This window comes from Sturnus vulgaris, chromosome 15 (assembly GCF_052056855.1).
Source record: "Sturnus vulgaris isolate bStuVul1 chromosome 15, bStuVul1.hap1, whole genome shotgun sequence".
Classification (NCBI taxonomy): domain Eukaryota; kingdom Metazoa; phylum Chordata; class Aves; order Passeriformes; family Sturnidae; genus Sturnus; species Sturnus vulgaris.
The window spans coordinates 9,027,735-9,052,772 of NC_142257.1; the positions used below are offsets into that span (position 1 = coordinate 9,027,735).

The 25,038-nt window shown below is 40.6% G+C and overlaps 1 protein-coding gene across 3 annotated transcripts; it reads right to left on the bottom strand.

Moving 5' to 3' along the window:
* On the bottom strand, window positions 1–13,216 carry FBXL21 (Putative F-box/LRR-repeat protein 21). 3 transcript variants are annotated; one of them, XM_088173690.1, is made up of 7 exons: window positions 13,067–13,216; window positions 9,809–9,904; window positions 8,297–8,437; window positions 5,394–5,843; window positions 4,568–4,690; window positions 3,921–4,092; window positions 1–2,776 (listed from the first exon to the last, which is right to left on the bottom strand). In XM_088173690.1, the coding sequence occupies exons 4-7, from the start codon at window positions 5,766–5,768 to the stop codon at window positions 2,133–2,135; spliced, it is 1,314 nt and encodes a 437-aa protein (XP_088029816.1). In that variant the 5' UTR covers window positions 5,769–5,843; window positions 8,297–8,437; window positions 9,809–9,904; window positions 13,067–13,216; the 3' UTR covers window positions 1–2,132. The 3 variants fall into 3 exon arrangements, with proteins under 3 accessions (XP_088029816.1, XP_014738925.1, XP_088029817.1); XM_014883439.2 differs by lacking the exon at window positions 13,067–13,216 and having other exon boundaries at window positions 9,809–9,934; XM_088173691.1 differs by lacking the exons at window positions 8,297–8,437; window positions 9,809–9,904; window positions 13,067–13,216 and having other exon boundaries at window positions 5,394–7,625.
* Between the last annotated feature and the right edge of the window lie 11,822 nt (window positions 13,217–25,038).

Consider the following 25,038-nt stretch of genomic DNA (forward strand, 5'->3'; position numbering starts at 1 on the left):
TGGATTAAACCACTTTATTACATTTCCAGTTGAAGCAAACCACACATCTTGAACAAAATACTGTTTGGAAAGATTTCAATTTTCTGTTTAAATTATAATCTCCTGGATTATGGAAGTGCTCAGATCACAGGCTCTACTAACCAGAGTTAGACAGATGCTTCTTAACTGTGCAGCAGGCAAAAAAGCACTACTGACTCAGGTCTGTGTGTTACCTTGAATCCTTGGGCTTCCAGCTGGGAACAAGTGTGTCGAAGAAAAGGGTGGTTTAACCCTTTAGCTGTTGTTGTGTGGAAGCAGGGAAGAAACTCACTCTCTACTGTGAATGCACTGGTTCTGGCTGGGGTTGCTAATTTGCTTCAGAGGAGCTAGAATGGAGCTGTAGATTTGTACCGGAAACAGCATTGGTAACACGGGGATGTTTTTGCTGAAGCTGAGCAGTGCCTACACAGAGCCCGGCCCTGCTCTACTTCTCTTACTGCCCCACCAAGCAGGAGGCTGAGAGTGCAAAGTCTGGGAGTCTGAGCTCAGCTGACCCAAGGGACATTCCATACTGTACAACATCAGGCTCAGCATATAAAGCTGGGAGAAGGAGGAGGAAGGTTTATGGGATAAGAGAACACTGCTTTCCTGGCTGATGGAAGTGGTGAATGGATTCCCTTTTTGGGGGTTGTCTGCCTGTGTGACTCTTGCTTTACTATTAAACTCTTTATATCCAGCCATGAGTTTTCTCACTTATACCTTCCTATTCTCTCCCCCATCCCTCTGTCTGTGGAGGGGCTCAGCTGACAGCCAGGCTTAAGCCACAAGAGTGACAACCACCACGAGCAAATTTCTGTAGATTTCTCATTATCAACAGGAAGATGGAACAAGTGGGGCACCAAAATCATTACAGCAAAATTTATATACAATGCATTTAAGTTTACAGTGTGCAAAATGTTAACAAAAAAATACATACTCTAATTTACATCAACTCACCATGCCTTTCACCTTTTAAGAAAATAAATATAATACAACCTTTCTCAAAAAACAATGAATAGCAACAAGTATTAAACAGTCCTGAATTAAAAATTTCAGGACTTACCTCCAGCAAGCCTTTCTCTAGAAATCAGGGCTTGCATGAAACTCTGTAAGATACAGTGAGATTAGTACAGTCCATTTTGGCCTCTAAGTAACAAATTTAAGTGCTCTAAATCCTTGATTCCGAATAGAAATTGATCAAAGACAACTGTACTGCATTTCATCTTTCCCTCTTACTAGCCACATATATGAAATCCTTACTTCTTAGCAATGAATGCATGGAACAGCATTCAGACATCAGTCTTTGATTACAAAGGAAAGCTCAAATCCAAAGCTATTCCTTAGTGTCCTGACAGCTTCCAAAGCGCTTTATTACTCACTCAAGCAATCAATCTAGAACCAAACTTAAAATCAGTAATTTTAACAAAATCTCTTTCCCATCCTTTTAACTCATAAGACAAAAGCAACATACTGTACAATGTATTCTGTAATCTGACAAATTACTTAAAGTGCAATTTAGAACTGGACAGTTCTTTGTAAGCATAAGCTTATTAACATTTTATTATACTGCCATGAATTTAAGCTAAATTATATCCGATTAACCCAGAATAGTGTATTTTAATATACAAACTCTTACAATTAAAACATGAATAATTAAAAAATAGCTATATAAAACATCATGACAAATAATACTGTACTCAAAGTTCTATCCAGCTTTCCACTGATAGATAAAAATAGGGAAAAAAAAGGGAAAATAGTTTCTCTATTCCTCTTCTGACTAGATCAGAAAGAGTAAACAAAGACAAAAAAAAACCCCAAACCCACTTTAGAGTAAATTGAATGCTTACATTGAAGCTCAGAGAAGCCCTAATTCATTAAAGTTTGAAGCACCTGTAAACCACAGACATACTTTCAGAACTGTTAAGTACAGTTAAATCTATTTTCTATTTCAATATACAATTAATATCGTAGAGTGCTTTGCTCTTAGTCTAATAGAGGTCTTTTCAAGGAAGAACAATTCAAATCTGGAAGAAAGTTTTCACATTTAGTTTTTAAATTTTTTATTTGCATAGAAAGCGACACACCAACTCCACCATTTTATCCACACAGAGAATTTACCACGTTGGCATCATATCAGGAAACCACATTCTTCCAAGGTGTTTGGAGACTTCCAGATGAAGCCGATCTAAGCTGTAATCACTATCTGGAATCAGCACCTCCTCCATTATGGAAAGCTGAGTAAGCCTGCCCCCACACATCTTTACAAATTCAATAAAACCCCTGCAGGTGACTTCACACTCCCCCAGCCCCATGGCCGTTAAGTTCTTACAGCGCTCAGCAATCTGGATGAGCTCATCATCCAAAGGTTGAAGTCCATTGGCACACACGACCAGCTCGATCAGCCTGGGGCAGTTCATGCCAATGCGACCCAGCATTGCCTTGCTCACTGCACGACCGAAGTACAGGTGTGTAACAGGCGTTTCCTCTCTGAAGAAAGCATCAAATTCATCTTCATACAAGAAGAAATACATCACAATGTTGACTTTAGGGGAGTGTTTAACAAGAGCATCCCAGCTTTGCTTTTTAATGGTGTGAAATTGAACTTGTCCAGGATTTTCACTCACGACGTCAATGCGGAGGTGCTCGAGATCAACATGTTTTTCACTTGAAAGAGCCAGCAGCAGTTCATCACTTAATATGTAGTAGTTCAAAGCCAGCTCCTTAAGTCCATGACACTGATCAGCCACACAAAGAATGCCTGGGGAACAAAAAAATTTACTCTCTAAAATGAAAAGCAAATATAAGCACAGTTGTTCTCTGCAAAATTGGCCTGATTTTTCATGCTTATATCCAAAGCCCATGAAATACCCAAGTTCTAGGTATCCATAACCTTTTACAGGGTTTGGGTCATTAACACTTCAAAAGACTAAAACACTAACAAAAGACACAAATCACATTCATCTTGGATCTGCATCTGCCCCTCCCTATGCAGATTTCCTCAAATTTGAAGAAGCAACTGAAATCAGGCCAGATTCAGCTACTATTCCCTTCCCTAATATTCATTCCTTCAACTTTCAACTATTTAAATCACCACCACCCAGTTTAACACCTACATCCTTCCATGAATTAAGACCTAAATAATGCTAACTCCTCCTAATCTGCTGGAATATGAAGTACATGGATTAAGTCACCTTTTGTGGACTCCAGAAAAGAATACAGGAATAGACCAGACTCAGACTCCCTTTCCCCAGCACTAAGGTTTCAGGAGAAAGGCAAGTGAGAAGGGACTCTGAAGCCCTCTGAACTTTCAGCAAGGCCATAATTTGAAGGGAGTGAGTTCTTCACCAAACAGTAAGGAAGTTACCAGTCCCAGATCTGGACACATGAGGGCACTCTGGAAACTGGAAACAGTCTTACACCACAGGTTTCTGAAATTTGTACACACTCACAGCACCTTGCAAAACAATTACTGACAACTGTTATGATCTCCTTTATCCCACCAAGTACAAGTTGATTCAGGGATCAGGGATTCTGTTATGTTCCCATAGAACACTGATTAGTTAAGTTTACAAATCTGCACACATTGAAGAGCACCCATTTGGTTACCCCCACATACTAAAGCAGAGAACATCACATCCTCTGAGCATGTGTGAAAGCCCTGCACTAATTCTGGAGGCTTTTTCTCCTCAAGGCCTATCATCAGAAGTAGCAAAGCAGGTGGAGAGAATGAAAAAAAATCCCCAGGATTCCAGAAGATGCAGTCATGTAAGCAGCATCCCCACCTTCATCAACCCAACTCGTTCACTAACAATCACCTTCAACACCTTCCAACTGTCCAAACTCAAGACTACGTCAATTATGATGCTTTATGACTCCATTTTTCACATGCATTCAGTACCCACCAGCAGGTGAAACATGAGGACAGCTGCTCATTTTTAGCAGTTTTAGAGTATCACTGTTGTTAGCAACAAGAACCTTCAAGGAAGGATCATCAAGGGGTGTATCATCTATCTTGATTGATGATAACGACTTGGAGTTCACAAAAACTACTGTCAGTGCTGATGCGAAATGAGCCTATTTGGAGAAAATGAGAGGGAAAAAAATCTTATGAAAAGATGGGCAAATCGTCAGTGCTTTAACCTCACGTTCTACACATGCAGAAAGCACAAAAATAAACACTTTCCATGGAACCCCATTACCAGGTAACAAAGGATTATTTCAAAGTAAACAGAGGGGATCTTTGTTTAAAAACATGGTGCTGCATGCAATGAAATTAACCTTACACTCATTATTTATCTACTTTGATTTATCCTTTCACTGCAATACATTGATAACTACAGGGATAACTGGCCACAGTGATGAGCCTGAAGTATCTGGAGGTTTTCTGTAGAAAAAAAGAAATGGCTTTTATTTTCCAGAAAGTAACTCTTTTGTTACTTCAAAGTAACTAGAGACTGTTTCATAAAAATTACCATCAACTGAAGAACATAAAGCTAAAGTGGTTTAAGAGTGAATTAAAATATGCTAGTTACAGTTTGTAGAGCCTTACCTTGGAGACATTCATGAAGCTTGGTTTTGCTGTAGAGATCAAACCCAATGTCTTAATAGAACAGTTCACCAACTGAGAAAGGATGTCACAGGCTGCTTCTGCTGACTCAGTACTACTATCAACCTATAAAAGCAATTTAAAAATAGTGAAGTCATTCTGCAGTACTATTTAGAAAATAGCACCATGGATACCCAAGATGGCAGGTTCTACATCTACTCAGCTGTACTGCTCCAGACTGCAACCATCAAAGGCACAAACTGCAACATTGACAGGAAATTTCAAGACCAGAAAGAGTTCAGGGAAATTACTATTAGAAGTGATTGCTGGGTAACTCTAGTACAAACACATACTTTAAATCTAAGTCTTGTCTTCATATAACCTCATGTTACTGCAATAGTACTGATGCTACGAAACACAGTGATATGTATGCATTTTTTCAAAATGTCGATTTTTAGAGCCCAAAAAAGACTTGGCAAAGTCTTTGATCGAGCAAACTAATCCATTTTATCTACAACAACAATGCCTTTGCATTTTAAATAATGAACTGATTCAAAATTCATAAGCCTGAAGAGTAACTTCAAACAAATCTCTTATTTTGCCACCTCTGTTTTGCACGACATTTGCTATTTCTTTACTCTGCAGAGGTTAGAGTACAGAAAATTGGATGAAACTGTCTGCGCATGTGGAAATTAGAAGTTGCAGCAGTTGCATTTTTAAGCATAAGACTTGCCAGGTACAACTCTTAAGGCAGCTGACACAGAGCAGCTGCATCCCTCGTGCTTGTGACGTGACGCTGACCCTGACCCTCTGCTCATCCACAGCTTACCTTGAAGCTGACGTACTGCAGATGGTCAGCGTGCCTCTTGATAATCTGCTGAATGAGATCCGGATGCGTAGACTTTAAATAAGAAGTGGCTGGCTGGCTAAGTTCAAATTCAAATCTCCTCCAGAGATCTGGGATGTGAAAAACTTCATTCCACCTTCGACAAACAGAAGATGCCCTGGCTCGATCCACTAAAGTCAGGAACTGAAAAACACGCAGAATCACGTGGTGTGGAAGGCTGCCCCAGTCCATTGAGGTGCATGGGTCAGATTCCCCAAGCTCTGAGCCATATAAACTAGTTTTCTGCTTTTTGCTTGTCTGTGATGCTCCAGGAGCTTCAGTTCCAGCCACCACCTTCTGCCCAGCTCTCTTCATCATGAAAGTTTCAGATTTTAACAATCCGACGTATTCAAACTGCACAGGTTCCTGAAACGTCTCACATACAATAGGTCTCTAGAAAAATAAAGACGATTAGTGGAGGAAAGAAGAAAGAGCAGTGGAAACACAGTAAGAGATAAGTTAATAAAATTTAAATACAGCATGTTATTTTGAAAAGAAGCATATCCATATGTCAATATCCAGTGCATAGATGTTGGCAAGGACCTTCTCCCTCAATATCTTTTATTTTGTACAACTTGGATTGAATCTGGAGAACCTGGCCTTGTTAATTTACCAAGTGTAGTTTTGAGTAGTAGTATTTCATAGTACATAGAGCATTTTGTAGGGAACAAGAAGTATTTAACAGCAATTTAATTCAGAAGTAGAAAATTGATTGTTTAAATTTAAACTCAGTTGACAAACTATGGAATCTACTCATGATCTCTAAAAAGGTATAGCAACAAAAACCTTAATTCATAAACTCAGTTTTTAAACACATATAAACCAGGAATGGACATGTTCAGAACAGTCGGATTGAAAAGTTTTGCCCACCTTCCCCAGGTTTGGTTGTTGTTTTTTTTCCAAATAATGCCAAGCAGAGGAAAGTATGTAACTAACAATCAAAAACTTCAGAGGCCACTTATCAAAGCAGGGCAAAGTAAGAGTGGTTCACATGTAGTTTTTCAGCAGGAAAAGAACAGTGACCTTGGAAATCAGCAAACAGCATGGATCAATTTCAGCAAGGGATGTTCGCCTCACAAGCCAGAGCTCTGAAGAGCAGCATAAGAAAAAAGCTCCACTTTCACAGGCAGAAGCAGTGCAATCTAACCAAGTCCATTCTAGACTGAATTCTGTTGTTCAGTCAATTTTCAACAACTGTCTTTGCCACTTCATTTTAGAGCAGGTTGACGCCCCTTCTCGAATCCCACTAACCAGATGGTCATCCAGACCTTCTCTCTTCCTGGCCTGTGTGAAGTGAGTATTTTCAAAGCAACCATTTGTTTTTCAAGAAAGAACAGAGCAAATTATCTATTTTTACTGAACAAACTCCAATGGCAACCCCTACAGCTTGCTTTTTCTGGACTGAAAATTTTCCATACTATCTTCATTGTGGGGGGGAGGAAGAAAGGAAGAAAAAAATAACCCCAGAAATCCCTGTATTGCAAAAACAGCTGCCAAAATACATACTATTGCATCAAAAATTTACCTGGCATTTTCCCCAATCTGTAAAACCTGATCTGTTTGGTTCATGAGTGTCTGACAAACTCCATTTTTATGAAAACAAAGCACATGCATTCTTTGATAAGCTGGAAAAAAACAAATGTAGCCAATTTACTAAGGGCTGTTCATATAACCAGCTTCACTACTGCTTGACTTCCTGACAAATTATCAGTCACCAAGGAATTTATTTTAGCAGTTGTTATACATATTCACCCAGTCTATTTAAATTTCCATTAGTGACTGGAATAAGCAGTATATGCAGAAGGATAAGCCAGCAACACTCTTTAAATTATATTAAATAATAGTTTTTCTTCCCTGAGTAGACACGGCTTAGATTAACAGTGTTACTAATGTAATGAAGATGCAGGCTCAGCATGAATAATTTTGCTATTAGACCATCAAGTTACCATCCACACAACCATGTTTTATGACTTTAGACTACTTTAAGTCACACAACAAAAGGGCATTCCAAACCATTAAGCCTGGATGTAGTAATTAACCATTACAAAACTCTATCTTACAGTTGCTCATAGCCTTGCTAAGTTTAGCAAAGGCTAAATACCTTTTGAGTCAAATATACCTGTTGCTTGTTTTTCCTCCTCCCTACTTGAGAAGAATTACAGAGTTGACTGTTTCCTAAAACAAAAGTCCAGAAGAAAAAAATGAAATTGAACAAATGCTTGCTATTGCTATTCTCACGCAGATCTGCAACATCTTGGTTAAAGATAGGAGAAATTTCCATTTTTATCAGAAACCTATCTTATTTGAAACTTACTTGAACTCCATGAATGCTGATTTGGCTCCAACAAAAAAGTTCTGACAATTGAGAACAACCAGAAAGGGCATTTCCCTAAACCACAGGTCATCTACAGACCAGAAACAGCACTCCAGATGCAGGAAGAGATGCAGCAAGGTATTTCTTGTGTACACAGCATCTATGCTCTGCCTGCTGGAATTTGGCCAGAACTTGTTCTTGCTGCTACAGCCTTTAGAAACTGCTGTCTCCAGAATTTCTATGTTTAATGTTCTACACTACAGTCCTTTATATCTAGCAAAATTAATTCCTATTATTCACTGTGGGATGCAAAGCCAGAAAAAGGATCCATTGGTTATGCACTGTAACATTTTTAACAAACATGAAGCCCCAATATTTACTGCTAAAATAAGAGTCTTTATTTCATTCTGAATACTTTATGAACAGTATCTATTTTAAAGCACAACAGAAGTTGACTAAATTACAGTCCCATATGATATAACCCAGGTAGCATTCAAATGAGAGGTTTATACACACACACACACACCCCTACCTCTAAAGAATGTGGAGGCTCCTGTCAAGTTACCAGTACCTTTCTGGTATCTGAACATCCATCCCACTGTTGAGTCATCCTGTATGGGTGCATGGATTCCTTAACCAGAAGGCAGGGACGGGTCCCAGAAGATGAACTGACCTGTGAAGCCACCAACCAAAGAAAAACTGTTCTGCAGTGTCTGGAAACCCATCGGAAGGACTAACATCAATTCTGGAACAAAGACTGAGACAAATAGTACACACTGCTCTGTAGGGCAGATGTGGAAGCAGAGCAACAGAATGTAACAAGCAAATTCGTTTTACTAAACATTATCTGAAAAATACCATTTAACTAACGGCAAGCTGTAATTGTTGGCAAAAAAATAGCTTTTGTATTATCTACATTTTTAGTCACATGAGCACTTTTTTGCAACACAGATACACCTCTGAATTCTTGAGTATTATCCAAAGAAAACTACAAACTTTGATAAAAACTGTGGGGCTTTTTCAGCCTACTCTATACCAAAATCATGTGAATCAAATAAAAAAATAATATTTTGACATTTAAAGACTCTTGGCTTTAAACTTTACTCACTTGTACTCCAAAATTATGCTTACTGCACCATGATAATCTTGACAGTAAACAAACAATTTTGGTTAATTAAACTGTATCTGGAAAAAAGATATCAATAATGTACAAATATTCTCCCACATATTAATGAAAAAACTATCCCGTGTCTTAGTATGACAGAGTATCTTGGTGCACTACGAGCAAATAGACCCAAAGCCCCCATATCAAGTTACCAAATTTACATTATCTGAAGATTCTTTAATGGAAAGCTACAGGAACAGCAATATCCACCTCACTAAATCATGACAGGTTTTAGAAACAGAAGATGTTTACCAGGTATTGTGTTCAACCAGTAATAACATCTTTAGAAACCTTACAATGCTGAACCTCTCTATTTTTCTTTAAAAATGGGACAAGACTTTAGCTTCTCCTAGGTCATATAATAATTTTTTGGAAAAACTACCCAGTTAATGTCGGCTTTAAAGATGCCAAGCTTAACGAAGGTGTAGTATTCATTATTTATGAATACATGAGAAGTAGCCCTCATCTTCCACACAAAATCAAACTCAAGTACTGCAATGCTGCTGCTCAGCTCACACACCAGAAAATTTAGAGCTAAGTAGTCATGCTTGCCTACAAAGAGAAAGCTGATACTCATTAGTAATTCAGTTCGTGGGTGGCACCTGAAGAAATCTGTCATTTATGGTGGCCTTGCATTGCACAGTGTACAAGCATCACATGTTCTCTCTCCTGTGAAGTGAGCAGAGTCTGTACAGCACATAGAATTCATTTTCATAACTACTGTCAGTGTCTAACATATAAAAGGTTTATAATGCCACATATAAACAGCATGCTGAAATAACATTATAACTGAGAGCACAAAACACTGAGATGCAATTTAAAGATTCAACAGAAAAGTATTAAGTTTATAAACCACATATTTTGAAGCAACTTTCTTACCTAAAGAATGCTTCCAAGTTACAATAGGTAATAAACGAATGAACTGAGGCAGCTGCAGCCATGGGGCACTCACATGCATCTGTCTGCTTTCCCCTCCTGTCCAGATAAAAAGCCACAAAAATCTGTGTTAGTTTTGGGAAAAAAAAAATCTTCACGTTTCACCCAATGCAAAAATGATGGGGGAATACGTTGACATCAATTTATAAATTTTCTTGCTTTTGTGAAGGAGCTTGGGGGGATCATATCAGCACAAGATAGCTTATCCCACAATGTAAATGTTGTCAGTGACAGAAACATGAGGTCAGATTAAGAATAAAAGTGATGGGAAACAAGTGTTGCAACTGCACTTACATTTATTGATCTACAGTTCAATGTAAACAACAAGTTATTCAGTATTTGCATTATCATTACCACACTAGTGAATCTTGGTAAACAACATTGTAGCTACCAAAGTAATCTAAAAGAGTCATGAAAAACAGAGGAAAAAAACCCACCCAAATGTTTTTTCCTGCCTTCTTCCCTTCTATGGCAAGGCTGTATAATGGCCTGGAGAGCCGTGTGATGAACCAACAGAGGCCACATGGCTCAGCTTCCTACCACAAACGTGCCCAGCCCTCACCAGCACCTGCCCAGGCCTGGCTGCAGTCACACGGCAGGAGCTGCTCCCCGACAACAAAGCACCCAGCCCGCAGCCACCTCCCTCTTTACAAGCTCCCAGAATCCAGGTGACAGCATGGGCCACCTGGGCAGGTGGACCACAAGGCACTGCATCAAGGGGTTCAGATTAAAAGTCCCTTGCCTCCCTCCACATTATTTTCTTTTAATATGACATTACAGGTAAATTTGTGAGAGTCTTCCATCACATGTAATCACAAAAAGCCCTAGAAACATAATGAAAAAAACTTACTTTATAAAAACACAACAAAAACCTGAAACTTTCGTTGTGATAAGCTTTATACTGCTTTAAATACCCCATTATGGGGGTGGGGGATGCGTATCCTCCCACCTGTTCTGAGCTCAGGATTTCAATATTCTTCCCAGCACTCCTCATGTGGCCACAGGCAAAAGTAATTACTAACAGTAAACAGACATACGAAAATTAAGGAAAGGACAGTCATATCCCTTCATAGTAATAATTGTATCAAATATAGATAGTCTTTATTGACTGGAATGCTCAGCAGGCTTCTGAATTTCACGGAGATGGGACTGGTTACCTGCAACAGCCAAATAACCAAGAGTACCTGAGGAAAAGAGCTTCTCTTGAACAGACCTGTCCCATGACCTCTCAGTAGAGAAGGAAGTTCATACTTTTACACTACAGATAAGAATTAGCAGAATTTTAGACAATACATTAAGAGAAGAAAAAGCTACTGAAAGTGACTCTTAGCAATAAAAATATAATCTAAGGCCACAAGAACCATCCAAAGCAATGTAAATCATGTTACCTTATGTAAGCAGAAATGTATATAATAAAATATTACAGTTATCAGAGATGCAATCAAATACAAGCCTGTTATGCAAACAACAGTAAATTGTTATCTAAGGTAACTATCCAAATGATTATCAAAGATAAACAAAAGCAACAAAGCCATTGAAATGAAACACTTTGATAACTGCTGAGGTTCATCAAATCTATTCATATCCTCATTTGACTAAAGCAAAGTATCAAAAATTTGTGCTCACCCTCCATACAGCTCTGCCTGTGGTCGAGTATTTTGACAGCTGCACCTTATCCTACCCAAACTACCTCAAATCCACTAAAGGCAACAGGATTCAGAAAAAATCAAGTTAATTAACTGCTTCTGCAACTTATCCTGCCAAGAGAGCTGTAAACTTCTGCTAAAATTAAGATGTTAAAACCTCTCCCGTGACATAGGGGCTTGGTGGTGGATTTGAAAAGTGGACAGCAGCCACTCTGTTAAACAAGCCTTCAGTAGCTGTTCACTACTTCCCAGGCTGCAACATCAGTCAAAAAAAAAGGCTTTATTATTGTAACCAAACAGTAACTCTTCCTCTGATTTCTAGACTTCCCTTCCAGTTCTCCACACTGGGATACAACAAGAATTAACGAAACACCATTAAATCAGGTTTCTAGTAGAAACAGTAGCAACCAAACACAAATGCAGCAAAAATGTGAGTTCCTGAAAAACAAAACCCTTCCAAATAACCAAGCTTAGAAATATTCTGGAATAAAGCAGGCATCTTGGTAATTAACCTTTAACTTTCTAACACCTTACACCGACTGAAATACCGGTACTATAATCACAGTGTCTTTAAAGAAATCGGAGCTCAGCACCCGAGGCCACCCCTTCACCACGCTGAGGAACTGTCAGAACGTTCAGAGTCTGTCTGCGGAACAAGAGCAGCACAAGGCAGGCAGCACTGGACAACTGCTGCCACCACAAATTCAACCACTGAGTATGGAGCAAAACAAAGTTAAAAAACACATTTTAAGCCTAAGACTCAGATAAGCTAATCCTTGAGGATGATGAGCTCAGAGACTAAGTTTTTTCTTCATCCACGTAATATCAGACTTTTAATGGGTGGCATTTTTGCTTCTGAAGAGAATTATTTATTTATTTTTAATCAGTCCTCATTTTTCTCAAAACTGCCTCTGACTCAAGGGTTTTATCACATTTCTAGTACGTTTATGACAATCCCTCAGATTCTAAAAATAACCACAATTGAGCTGAACATCCTAGTGCTTGCATTAATTTTAGCTGAAGAAATACAAATGCATTGCCACTTTTAGTACTATTTCGGTGGTGAAATTTAGATATTGGACTTTTACTGATGCATTACTTTCAGAAGGAAGCCACTCCTCTGTGCCCAAGACCCCACGTTTTACTCAATGACACATCTGAACCTGCACAGCTCTTTAGAAAAGCTCTCTTGAGGGTTCACCTCCACGCCTACGGCAGGAATGAAAAATAATTGTTACTTCCACAGGTTTTTTTGAAACCTTCCTACCCGACTTTAACAAGCCATTTAAGCTATTTACATGGGAAAATCAGCTCTCAGGCAACCCGCTCCCGCAGCTCGGCGAGAGCTCCCGGGATGGCACAAACCCAACGTACCACACACCGAGCCCCTCAGGAGGCTTGGCGCTCAGGGAGAATTTAAGTCTCCAGGCGCGGAGTGCGTCTATCTGCCTGTCTGCCTGCCCCGTCTGTCTCCGCAACCCGGGCCGCCCCCGCGGCCTGCCCCCCCCTCGGCCGCCGCGCAAGGGCCGGTCCCCGCGGCCGCCCCGCCGCTCACCGCCGCCGGTTCGCGGCTCCCTCGCAGCGTGAGGCCGGGCCGAGGCGCCGAGCAGGGGCAGGACAGGGGCAGCGCAGGGCCAGCACCGCGCTCAGCCCGCAGCGCCCGGGACACGGCGAGGGCGGAGCCGCGGCCCCGCCGTCCCAGCGCAGGCGCCGGGCGAGGCCGGGGGCGGCGGGCACGTGACGGCGGCGCCATTTCGTGGCGGCCGCCTGGGGCCCGCGGGTAAAATGGGGGGGCCGAGGCGCGGGCATTGCAGCCGGCCATCACCCCCGGCAGCCCCACAGGGATGGGTTCTGTTCGTCGCCCTCGTCAGTCCCTCACAGACTAGGAGGCTGTTGCTGCCCCTCAGTAGGCCTCCATCTCAGAATCATACAATCACTTAAGTTGGAAGAGACCTCTGCGATCATCGAGTCCAACCTGTGACCGAACGCCAACTCGTCAAACAGACCGTGGCACTGATAGGAAGAATGTGTGGGCATGTCTTTCCAAGCAATTCCATGTGTGGGAGTATTTGTGTTAACGTCTTCAAAATAGATTATAATGTTTCTACCTACTTCAAGACGCACGTTTCTTATAGAACTCAGACAGTTTGACTCCTGAAACAAACAACTGGGTCTTCACAAGCCTGAGTTTCTGAACTTTGGGGTAAAATGACCGGTTCAGGGGGGGGATATGTGGTAGGCGGTTCGGGAAGGCTGTATCTTCCTAGTGCCTCAGCTGATGAGGAAAGGAAGAGGACAACATGCCACCGGGAGTTTAGGATAAAAGGAAGCTGCACCCTTCAAAACCGAGAGAGGGGGAAGACCCCGCGAGCATGTGCCCCAATGGACTCTTCCCCCTTTATTGGAATAAAGTTGCAGGGCTCTTCTGTCTCCTTTATGGACAGTGGCTTTTCCTAGCTGATCTTCCATACAGCACTGATTGTCATGTCCAGCTTTTCCTTTAACATTGCCAGGGATGGTGACTCCACGTCCATGGGCAGCCCATTCCAATGTCTGATGACATTTTCTGGGAAGAAATTCTTCGTAATGCCCAACCTAAACCACCCCTGGTCTTGCTTCAGACCATGTTCTCTTGTCCTGTTGCTGATTGCCTGGTCCCTGGCTCCCACCTGGCTGAACCCTCCTGTCAGGGGCTTGTACTCTACAGGAACGTTCCCCATTGAGTCCCCTTTATCCCCAAGCTGAGCCCCACAGGTTCCTCACCTACTCCTCACCGGACCTGTGCTCCAGACCCTGCTCCTGCTCCATTGCTGTTCTCTGGACCCGCTCCAGTCCTCCAGTGTCTGTGAAGTGAGGGCATCAGAACTGGACACAGCACTGGAGGTGTGGCCTCACCAGTACCAAATACCAGGGGTCAGTCCCTTCTCTGGTCCCAGTGGCCACACTGTTGCTGATACAGGCTAAGTCCCATTGTCCTTCTTGGCCACCTGGGCACACACTGGCTCGCATTCATTTCCTGTCACATGTATTTTCCATCATTTCCTGACATGAAGTGCCTGTAAGCCTGCATCATCCTTGAGTCCTGGCCTTGGAAACTGCCCCATGAGCCTCTTCCAGAGGCTATTCCTTCCAGGCAGAGCCATCCCCTGCACTTCCTATGGAGGCTAGGCATAAAATCATAGGCTCAAAGAAGGATGGGGTACAAGCAACTGTTACTGATTCCTAGCAATCTTTTGGCCAAAAAGGGCCCCATTCTGAACAGCAAGGCTTTCCCTTCTTGCTGTGTGTATCCTGTCTGGGGCCTCTCCAAAGCACCCCACTGAGGGCTAGCACTGCATGATGTCCAAAGTATGCCTTTTAATTTGTTAACTAAAGCATATTTTTTAAAAACCTTGCAGATCTTTGCAGACTCACTGCATAACAGTTCATCACTAATCAGTGAATCAGCTGCTTTATTATTGCAGTTATATCTAGCTGTATCTGAACAATGGAGCTTTTATTACCAACTGCAAAACACTTGCAGCCACGGATTTCCTGTCTCTTGCATATAGCAATTATTTACCAATAATAAGCCTTTTTATAATTTTTTTATGAAGTGGTAATGCTAAACATGTGCAGCATTTCCATGGTAGATTATATCTGCCTTACATAAAACCAAAGTGGGCAAAAGTTGACTGACTATTTGTGTTACATCAAAATACAGTTTATTCCCACACATCTAAAAACCTAGAAAATTAGCATGTTGAAAGGCTAATGAAACAAACTGAAAGGAATATTTGTCACACAGTCACTGTACATGACATCTTCAAATTCTTCAGTTCTTCAAGTCATCTTCAGTTTCCTCAGAGAGAGAAAATGAACTGCACTCTTAAAATCAATACAGTTTAGAAAATCTACCGAAATTACGCTCATCTATATGGTTCTTGACTTCTTTATTCAGAGTTTAAAGAAAGTAGGAGATTAGGTTCCAGGTAATTTTTTCAAATATTTTGTCCCTAGTAGATGGTTTAAAACTGATTTAAAACTGATTTTTTTTCAGTAAATACTGATATGAAAACCATTTTCAGCTTAGTAGTTACTCTCTACTCTAGTAGTAGAGGATAGATTGTAAACAGAGATTAGTGCAGATTTGAAGCTGCTATCTAAATCCATCAGTCATGGGTTTCTCTGGTGCATTGCCAATAACCTTTGGGCTCCTGCACAGGAACAGGTTCAAATGTACTTTAGAAAGATTCATATAGGCTAATCTCTAAGGCTTTCTGTATAGAAGAATTTCCTGTTTTGATCTGGTCTAGCAGAAACACATTTTATACTTAACTTAAAATGAACAAGTATAAAATAGTATAGAAGAAGTCTATGCATTTTTTAGCTGTAGTCATTATTGCTCAAATGCTTACAGATAGGAATTTAAAGCAAAAAAAAAATCAGCTATAGATTTGACAGTACTGGAAGGAAATAGGCACAAACATGGGCCCACCCAGGAGATTCTATCTTCTACTCATACCCCAGGGGCCTGGTACAGAGCTTCTGCTGGTGTCTCTAAATGCTTCATCTCATACACAAGATGCAAAGATGAAAGGAAACTGCATCACTGGATCACAGACCACAGAATAGTTTAGGTTGGAAAGGACTTTGAAGGTCAATCTGCTCTAAGCCTTTGCCATGGCAGGGATACCTTCCCCTAGACCAGGCTGCTCAGAGCCCTGTCCAGCCTGGCCCAGATGCAGGCAGGTATACTGGATACAGGCTCTACTTATCTAAGCCATTACTGCCCATGTCATCCAGACACTCAAAGTCGAGCTTAGCCTTCCTCCTGTGGTTGTCTCTCCTCAAACCAGATTTACAGAAAGATACAGTCTACTCACTCCCTATGTTTATGGTGATTACAGTAATGTTTTGCATAGTAATTCACACAGGTTTCATAATACATACTCATCTGTACTTTGATCAAGAATGATACTCAATTTTTTATCGCTGGGCTTTGAAGTAGTAATCAAGAAAGACAGTTTGAATAAAGCCATGAGTTAATTAGTATAAGAAAGCTTTCAGGAAATTAAAATTTCCCTGAGACCAAAGAATGAACATATATCGATTCAGAATCAGTATGCTATGAACTTGAAAGTTTTACAAGGACTGTGTGAAAAGTCTAGAAATTATTGGCCATTTCTTAACTAACATTTCTTAACATTTTTTTAACAGACAGACTGCAAAAGTGAGAGGAGAGAGTACAGGAAAAAAAGGAAATAAGGATGTTTATTGTAATATCATGCAGGAAGCCATACAGTACCTTGTGCTGTACAAAACCAGTTCATAGTGAGAGTTCTCAAAAAGAACTCACCACCAGCTTTTTTGACACTCTTACTTTGGCATAGCTGAACTTCACTGCAGGGCTTAGACATTTTAAAGCAAGCTCTGCTTCATTTTCATCATGCTCATGATTCTGACAAATCCACATAACCAAAGGACACAACTCTTGGTTGAGTGCTGTCTTCAGCTCTTGGAAGATCACAGAGGAAGCCCTGGTGCTGGGCTTTGGCTGGAATTTCACACAGGCTCCATCATTTCCATGCTGAAGGGTATTTAGGGTCAGTCTTAGCTTCTCTCTGAAAACAATTGCATTTGTATCAGTGTGCTAAGCCAAATAAATCCTGTATTGTAGCCATTCCTTTTAAGAGTTTAATTATATTTCTGAATTCAAAACTCAAGTACTTAAACTCTGTGATCATACTCTGCAGCTCTAACAATTTAAACCTAACACTGCAGAGTGGAGCAGTGAATGAGACTCATGCCCAGAAAGTAGGTTAGTATGTCGTGTTTGCTGGAAGCTCACGAGCTGCTCTGCTAGACACCAGCTGCTGCACAGGCAGACAGCAAGAAACAGCCTGTCTTGGAAATAGAAATCACCCAAGTTAATTTGTAAAAGTTTCTAGTGTACACACTGAACCTGAAGTACAATTATGAAAACAATGGCTTTTCTATATGCCTCTGTAAAAGCCTTCCTTTATAATTATGAGGTAAAACACGGGTTTATATGAACAAATCTTTATGAGATGCACTTTAAGAAATGCAACAGCGGTCTAATATTGTCTTTCCAGAAATAGGCATGAATCACTGAAGGGAGTAACTCTTAAGTGTGTTGCAATCCAATCCTGTTGTTTAATTCTGTGATTCTATAAGATATTATATTACAGTTCCTATATAATATATATACTAGACATATGTTGTAGACAAAATTGTTAATAGGTACAGTTAACAGTGCCCATCAAACTGCAAAATAAGATAAGAAGATTATTGATAGAGGTGCTGTTTGTCCTTTCTGTTGAAAGAGCCACCACAAAGGTATATTAATAGTTTATAATTTGTCTGAAAATAAATTGTGTGGAGAAACTGCTGTATTCCTGTGGTGTAGTGTAGGCATGCTGTTCAAACCCCATTGGGCCCATGTGTTTTATTTTTTAAATACATCTATATTATGTTGAGGGCTGGCTGGGAGCCAGCAGTCTGGCAGCCAGCTGGGCAGGGGTCGCCACCCAGCTCAGCAAGCCAGGTTCAAACATAGCATGGAGCAGGTCCCTGGGGATGAGGCAGGCCCGTGGTCAAGCCAGGTCAGGATTCCTGGCCAGGCTCGGGGACGGCAGTGGCTCCAGCACAAGCTCCTGCTTTGCTCAGGGAGACATTGACAGGCAAGGGCTGAGCTTAAATGGGCACTTGGGGCCCTGGGGCAAGGCTGGGGCTGAGGCCTGGGCTGCTCAGGGCTGTTAGTGCCTATTAGATTATTAATGTATTAGTGCTGTGACACTTTCAATGGGTAACTGCCCACTAATCTGTAAAGCACAGGTTATTTGATCCTCTGACTCAATATTATCTAAGCAGAGTTAAAAATAACCTGCCAGCTAATTCAGCTTCTGTTTATTGCTTTTGGTTTAGAGATCACGGTGTGTGTGACCTCAGTAATGAAATCCTCTGAAATGGCCATGTCTACTGACGTTCTGATAAATGTGTTTGAGTTGAACACACAACAAATTGTCTTTAAGATGCCATCTTTAATACTTTTCGTTCTGATTACCCTCTTTAACAAATAAATGCCCTTCACACTGAGAAAACACAGGCCTTCGAGTAAGGCTGTCCATAGCAGGCAGCTGAAGATTTGATTTGATCAGAAAAATAGCTGATTAAAGAAATACCTGATAAGTCAGCAGCTGATATAGTGGCGAACATTTTGAACTTTAATACCAGAAAAACCTTTGTAGTTTTATAGCTGACTTATAGCTTGGCAAAGCTGCTTATGAAGCCTCCAGAAACCTCAGAGAAGATCTCAGAGCAGGTAAGAAAAGTTTGGATAGGGATGGTGTAGACATACAAGACCATGCTTCAGATCAGAGGAAGGGATTCAACAACTGTGCAAGTTACACTTCAATTGTATATTGTGATCATTCATGCTCTCTTTATGTCCTTATCTTCTGTTTCTGCCATTGCTAAGTGCTGGGTTTTTTTCACAGACTTGAGAAAATCTGTTCACCCGGTTGGCAGGAGGAGGAAGTGGGTTTGTTGCAGTTCCTCTGCCAGGAAGGGAAATTCTAACAACAATAAAGATTGTAGAAGGGGTGTCAACCGTTTTCCTCCACCTTGTTTGGATTTTATCTGTGGGGCCTAGGATTCATGTATAAATAAAATAATATTTTAGCTTTAGCAACCTCATCTTGCTTTTTAATTCATTTTTCTAACATTCTTCTTCACAAACATATTCCTATTCATTCTTTTCTGTGCTATGCACAGATGGTGGTTTTTTGGTTTCTTTTTCACATTAGACCAATGGCTGGTGAACAAAAAAAAAGTAAAACTGACAGATTCTCTGCAGTTTGCATTGTTTTCATTTCTCTCTAAATGTCTGTTTTGTTAAACACATATTTTCTGTGTACTTTCAGGTATTGCTATAACATCCATTGGGCACAAGAGGGAACTCGCATATCAGTCTCTGGGATTTATTTTTGTATTAGAGCTTGGCAGACTCTGAAGACTAATGAAGAGATACTAGGATATGCATGTGTGCCAGGGGTGTAAATGTGTGTATATACATGTATATTTATTTATTTATTTATTCATATTTATTATATTTATTTATATATTCATGCCTTTTAGTTACCAAAGAAGGGAAACCACTCATAGAAATAAGGAACAGCCATGGCAGAAGAAAAGAGCCTTAGAATGGCCCACAAATAGCTTTTTAATGCTCATGTGTATATATTTACACTCATAGATATATGCTCACGGGTTGGAGCTTATCTCTGTTCCCACTCTGCAGTTCTGTAAATCTCAAAACCTGTACTAATGGTATCAGGATGGAGAAGAACATGCTCCCTCCATCAGAGCCTGACCAGCAGGGATTTTTCTCACCAAAACATTTGAGCAGCCCTTTATTTGAACTATCTGCTCATCACCTCTTCAGAGAGTCATTTGCTAGCCAAAACTTGACAGTACTTGGGATCTGTTCCAGAATGTATGGTATTTAATGTACATGAATACAGTTTGATGGTTAAATGCATTTGCAAAAGGAAACTCAAATACTAATTAATTTCCAATTTCTGCTAGATGCCAGTGGCAACATCATGGATTGTTATCCAATGTGCCCAAGGTTCATATTTCTAAAATAAATAAAGTTATAATCCAGAACTTTCTAACCTGACAACTTATGTTGTCCTCAGAACTTGGCGTCCACATCTTCCTACACTAATGTTCCCAATCAAGCAATTGCCCAGTAGTCCTGCTATTGTATTTGCAGGCTCCTCAAAAAAAGCACATGTTAAATCTCCCTAATAAGCTGAGCACAGTATGGGAACTTTCCTTTGAACCTTGCTGCTGTTTCTGTCCAGCTCCTAGAGAAGATGGCCCGTGCACAGCTTGCAGCTGAGGACCTGGGTTTGCTGATATCTGAGCTGTAGATGTTCAGGGTGGTTAGTTTCCTAGGAATAGGAAACAGCTTCCTCTGTGAGCATGGACTACCTTGTCTCACCCCTGGGGTGTGTCTGGTCCCTCACACATATTTGTTAAGTACTGCTGTCAGATTGCAGGGGCCCTTTGGCTTATTGCATGGCAGTGGAGTGCTGCAGTCCCACTGGAGCAGGGGATGTATCATCAGCTGACTCAGTCTTGCTTTGTTTGTCTTTCAGGTGCATCATGTCCTTTTTGCACATTTTCCGTTTTGTCCTCTGTGGGAGTTCCTTAGCTCCCTTCAAGTGTTATTTCTGTACAAGTGCTGCCCTACAACTAGAGCCTTGTGGAGAACATCCCCACCGTGGCTGGACACACTGCTGCACGTGCAGGGGAGGTTGGGCTGCACGTCACTGATGGGTTGCAATGGATTTGGGGCCCTTTGAGAAAAGAGGTGTCCTGCATCAAAGGGTGATTCCTGGAAGAACTACTACATATTTTGGGATCTGTGAGGAGATGGATTCAAGAAGCCCAGAGTTGGTTCTGTTTAATTGACTCTTGTTTATTCAGTGAAAGCCACTAAGGATAGAAGTCAGCTTTCCTAACCTAAACTTGCTTACTGATCTATGAATCACAGTTGATACCTGTCAGTTTTGATGGATGATACAGCTCCTGGATCTGAAAGTTCTAGGAGAAAATGATGCATAACTAATCATTATCTATAATCTCTGCATCTGACTTATTAAACAGTTTAATTATTTACTTAACTGCATCACACCTGCATATCATAATCCTGTTAGTTTGACTTTGTGGGATAACAAAGTTTGCACAATCTAATTTTCCAAATCTTGAAAGACTGGGATTAGTCCAGGAAAACTACAAATAATAAGTTTAGACCTTCAGCCAGGTGTAGCAGCCAAGAACTTGTCTCATGCTGTTAGAACTTACCTGGAGAGGCCTGGAGAAGCTTGTTAGAAGCCTGGAGAAGAGGAGGCTCAGGAGTGACCTTATCACTCTCTACAACTGCTGAAAGGAGGGTGTAACCAGGTGGGGATCAGCCTCTTTTCCCAGACAACCAGCTGATGAGAGGATATTGTCTTAAGTTGCTTCAGGGGAGGCTTAGGTTGTACATTAGAAAGAATTTCTTCCCAGAAAGTGTGATTAGACATTGGAATGGGCTGCCCAGGGAGGTGGTGGAATCACCATCCCTAGAGGTGTTAAAGGAAAGACAGAACATGGCACTTAGTGCCATGGTCTGGTGACATCGTGGTATTCAGTCACAGGTTGAACTCAGTGACTTAAGAGGTCTTTTCTAACTTAAGTGATTCTGGGATTTTGCAATTCTGTGTGTGGTACCACAACCTGGATATGGGCACAAACACGCAGTGAGAAAAGGGAAGAAAGACCCTTTAAGGCTGTATCTTTTAACTGCTATATTTTTGTGTGCTGCTGATTCTGGAGTTGCTGTGTATCTTGATATACTTTTAGATGCCCTTTACTAGTGTGTCTTTTTGTAATATAAACAGCCAAGTTACAGGCCTGGATGGTCCGCCTTGGAAAAGAGTATGTGTTATTCTTGAGTCTGGGCTCTAGCTAATCTAATCCTTGTGGATTAATCTGCAATAAATGGTTTTCCAGCTTGGTCAGGAATTTTGGTAAGGCAAATTTGTAATGTGACGTATAACCAAAGCACAGCGATAACTGAGCTTCATTTAAAAATTGAATCAGAGGAGTCCCAGCTGAAGAACCATGTGACAGGTTTGCTTGATTCCAAGAAACTTTGAGGAGAAATTGAATGAGAACAAAAAGCATGTACTCTTCATTATTCATTCTCCTAAGGTTTTCTCAGAACACCTCATTGAAAAATAGGAGTTTTTCCTTAGTTTTTAGTTGCTGAAAATGACCAACATTTCTGAAATCTTTCCAGTAAGAATATAGTTTTCCAGTAAGAAGATACATGTTGCTTGAAAATCGTTTCGTTTTGAGACACAGACATTTAGGATGAAAGGATTAATCATAGATCCATCCATTATGTTTACTGTGTCAGACAAGACTTGTAAAGAGTGATAATTCTGCTAGGTTTCCTTTCATTACCGAAATCTAAATGGATAAAACTTGCTGCCACAAGTGCTTACATGGGTATTGATTGAAAAGATACCTTCAGTGAATGTACTTGGAGTTGGCCTTTGTGAACAGAAAAACTGACAACTTGCCCAAGTATAATTTAATAATATACCTAATCTATTTTCAAAGTGCACTTGCTTAACTGAGGGCACCCAGTGAGGGTGCAGTCTCATTCTTCATTGCCCTCTCCCTCCTGTGTGAAGAGTTGGATGGAAAATGAACGATTATTTTTAGGTGGGACAGTTTTCCATCCCACATACCCACGTTTCCTGTATACAAAACTCTTTAGGTACAGCCACCTTCTTCCAAAGTCCTAGGCATTTTTTAGTCACCTCATCACCTCCTGGTAGTAGCAAAAGTGTCACTTGCTGGTCAATATCTTCTAATCACTGCTTCCCTGGAGAATTTTTGGAGCTTCTGTTTTGATATTATAGTCAGCCTACTTGCCAATAACTTCAGATACTTTGTTTATAGCAGGAATTCTGTCTGCATTTTGACTGAGGACATTCTATATTACTTCATAAAGTGTTTGTATTCAAGAGCATGACCATTCTTAGGACATGTCATTTGATAAATACCTCTAGTATCAAACCAGTATATACCAGACTAGGCTTCCATATGCCCCCACTGGCTACTGACTGATGCATCTCTCATCCATACACCCATACAGAAGTTTTCCTTGTGAACTTTGTAATAGTTCTTCTTTTTTATGTTAAATAAGTATAAAATGAGAGTAATATAGCATTCTCTGTTCATTTCTGTAGCTGGTTTTTCCTTGCTGTCAGCAGTCATGGGGTTGGCAGCAGAGCATTCCTGCACCTCTTTCTTCTGCTTCATCCACACTGCTCCACTTCCTTCGTGGTTTCCCTTCATGCAAGGGGAATTCTCAGACCCTAGGAATCTCTGGATCCCTGTAATCAATTTGTTCCAGTGCCCAAGCTTTCTCTACCTACTAGACCTCTGTAAGAGGTAATTAGCAAGGAACAAAATTTTCAGCAGTCATTGGGATGTTCTGGCCTTCCAGTCTGTCCCAGGGCTTGTCACAGTTAAGCTGGGGCAGAGTGGCAAGAACAGCAACATTCCAACATGGAATGGCGGCTCCCATTTAATCCAAGAAGTCTGTTTGATTCATCCCTGGAGGCATTCAGGGTCAGGTTGGACAGGAACCTGAGCAACCTGGATTCATGGAAGGTGTCCCTGCCCATGGCAGGGGGTCAGTACAAGATGAGGTCTAGGTCCCTACCAACCCAAACAGTTCTATGATTCTCTGATTCTTGCCATTCCTTATTTTTTCTCATCTCTGTGCTCTGTGTTAATGAAGGCATTATATTTAAATATACAGAATATGTGCTGTGCTCAGATCTCTTCTTAATTCCACAAAAATCAGTAAGAGGATTATTGGAGTGGTGAAAGCTGAATTAAATTTTCTTTCACTTGCACATTTTACCCTCAGTATCACAGAGTGTGTGAGGAGCAGGGAGACTTTAAAACTCATAAATTTATCTTCCCTCTTCCTCAGGGAAGGAAATTTGTACAACTTCCACTGCCTCAGCCATCAGATTCATTGGGCCCTAAATGCCCATTCTCTTAAACCCTTGTGAGATGGGCTAAGGCAGATGGTCTATAGGGTACTTGCTTCTGAGTAGATGACAACAGTTAAATGCATGTTTGCACTTTTCCTTCTCTTTGAATGCCACAGCCTCTGTTTCAAAGTGCACTATATTGCTGAAAATCACTCATGATGAGTAGAGGTCTTAGGTCTTCATGCTTTCCTTTCTATTCCATTTTACTTAATTGCATGATGTCAGGCATATGGAAGTATGGCAAAATGAGACTGAGAAACTTTGTGCCACTGTGGAACAGTCTTATATCTCAATGACTGATTTATATCCTGCCTGAAGTCAATGTCAGACAATCTCTTCTCTCCCACAGGCTCTTTGCAAAGTAAAAACTAGGCTGATCACTATCTTAATCTCTTAAGTCATGATTTCCCTCTTCTTTTGCTCTTCTACAGTTCCAGTTTGTGGGGAATCAGGGGGAACTCCCCTCACTCCTGGGCTTTTTATTGACTTACTGGGAAATACTTGGTCTTAAATTTATCAAATTAGAAAAATTAGCAAATGAACACAATGAAAAAAATCAAGGGCATCTGTTTTCTTGTGAAGTCTCTTGATGATGCTGTTTCTAACATGAGTAAAAAGAAGTATCACTGGTAGTATACATGGAAAATTATCTTTAAGGTAGTTTCATACTTATTAATATTTTTTCTAGATTATAACCAGATATAAGCTTAGGATTGTATCATATATTACTTCACTACTAGATTTCAGATAGCAGAAGTAATTTAGGCACATTGCTCATTCATAACAGGCATGTTTGATTTTTTGTATGTGATTCACAAAAAAAAATTTAATCATGGCATTGTGTCACTGAAGCTTTTTGCCTTCTCTTTCCAGCTCTTTCACTTCTTTGTTA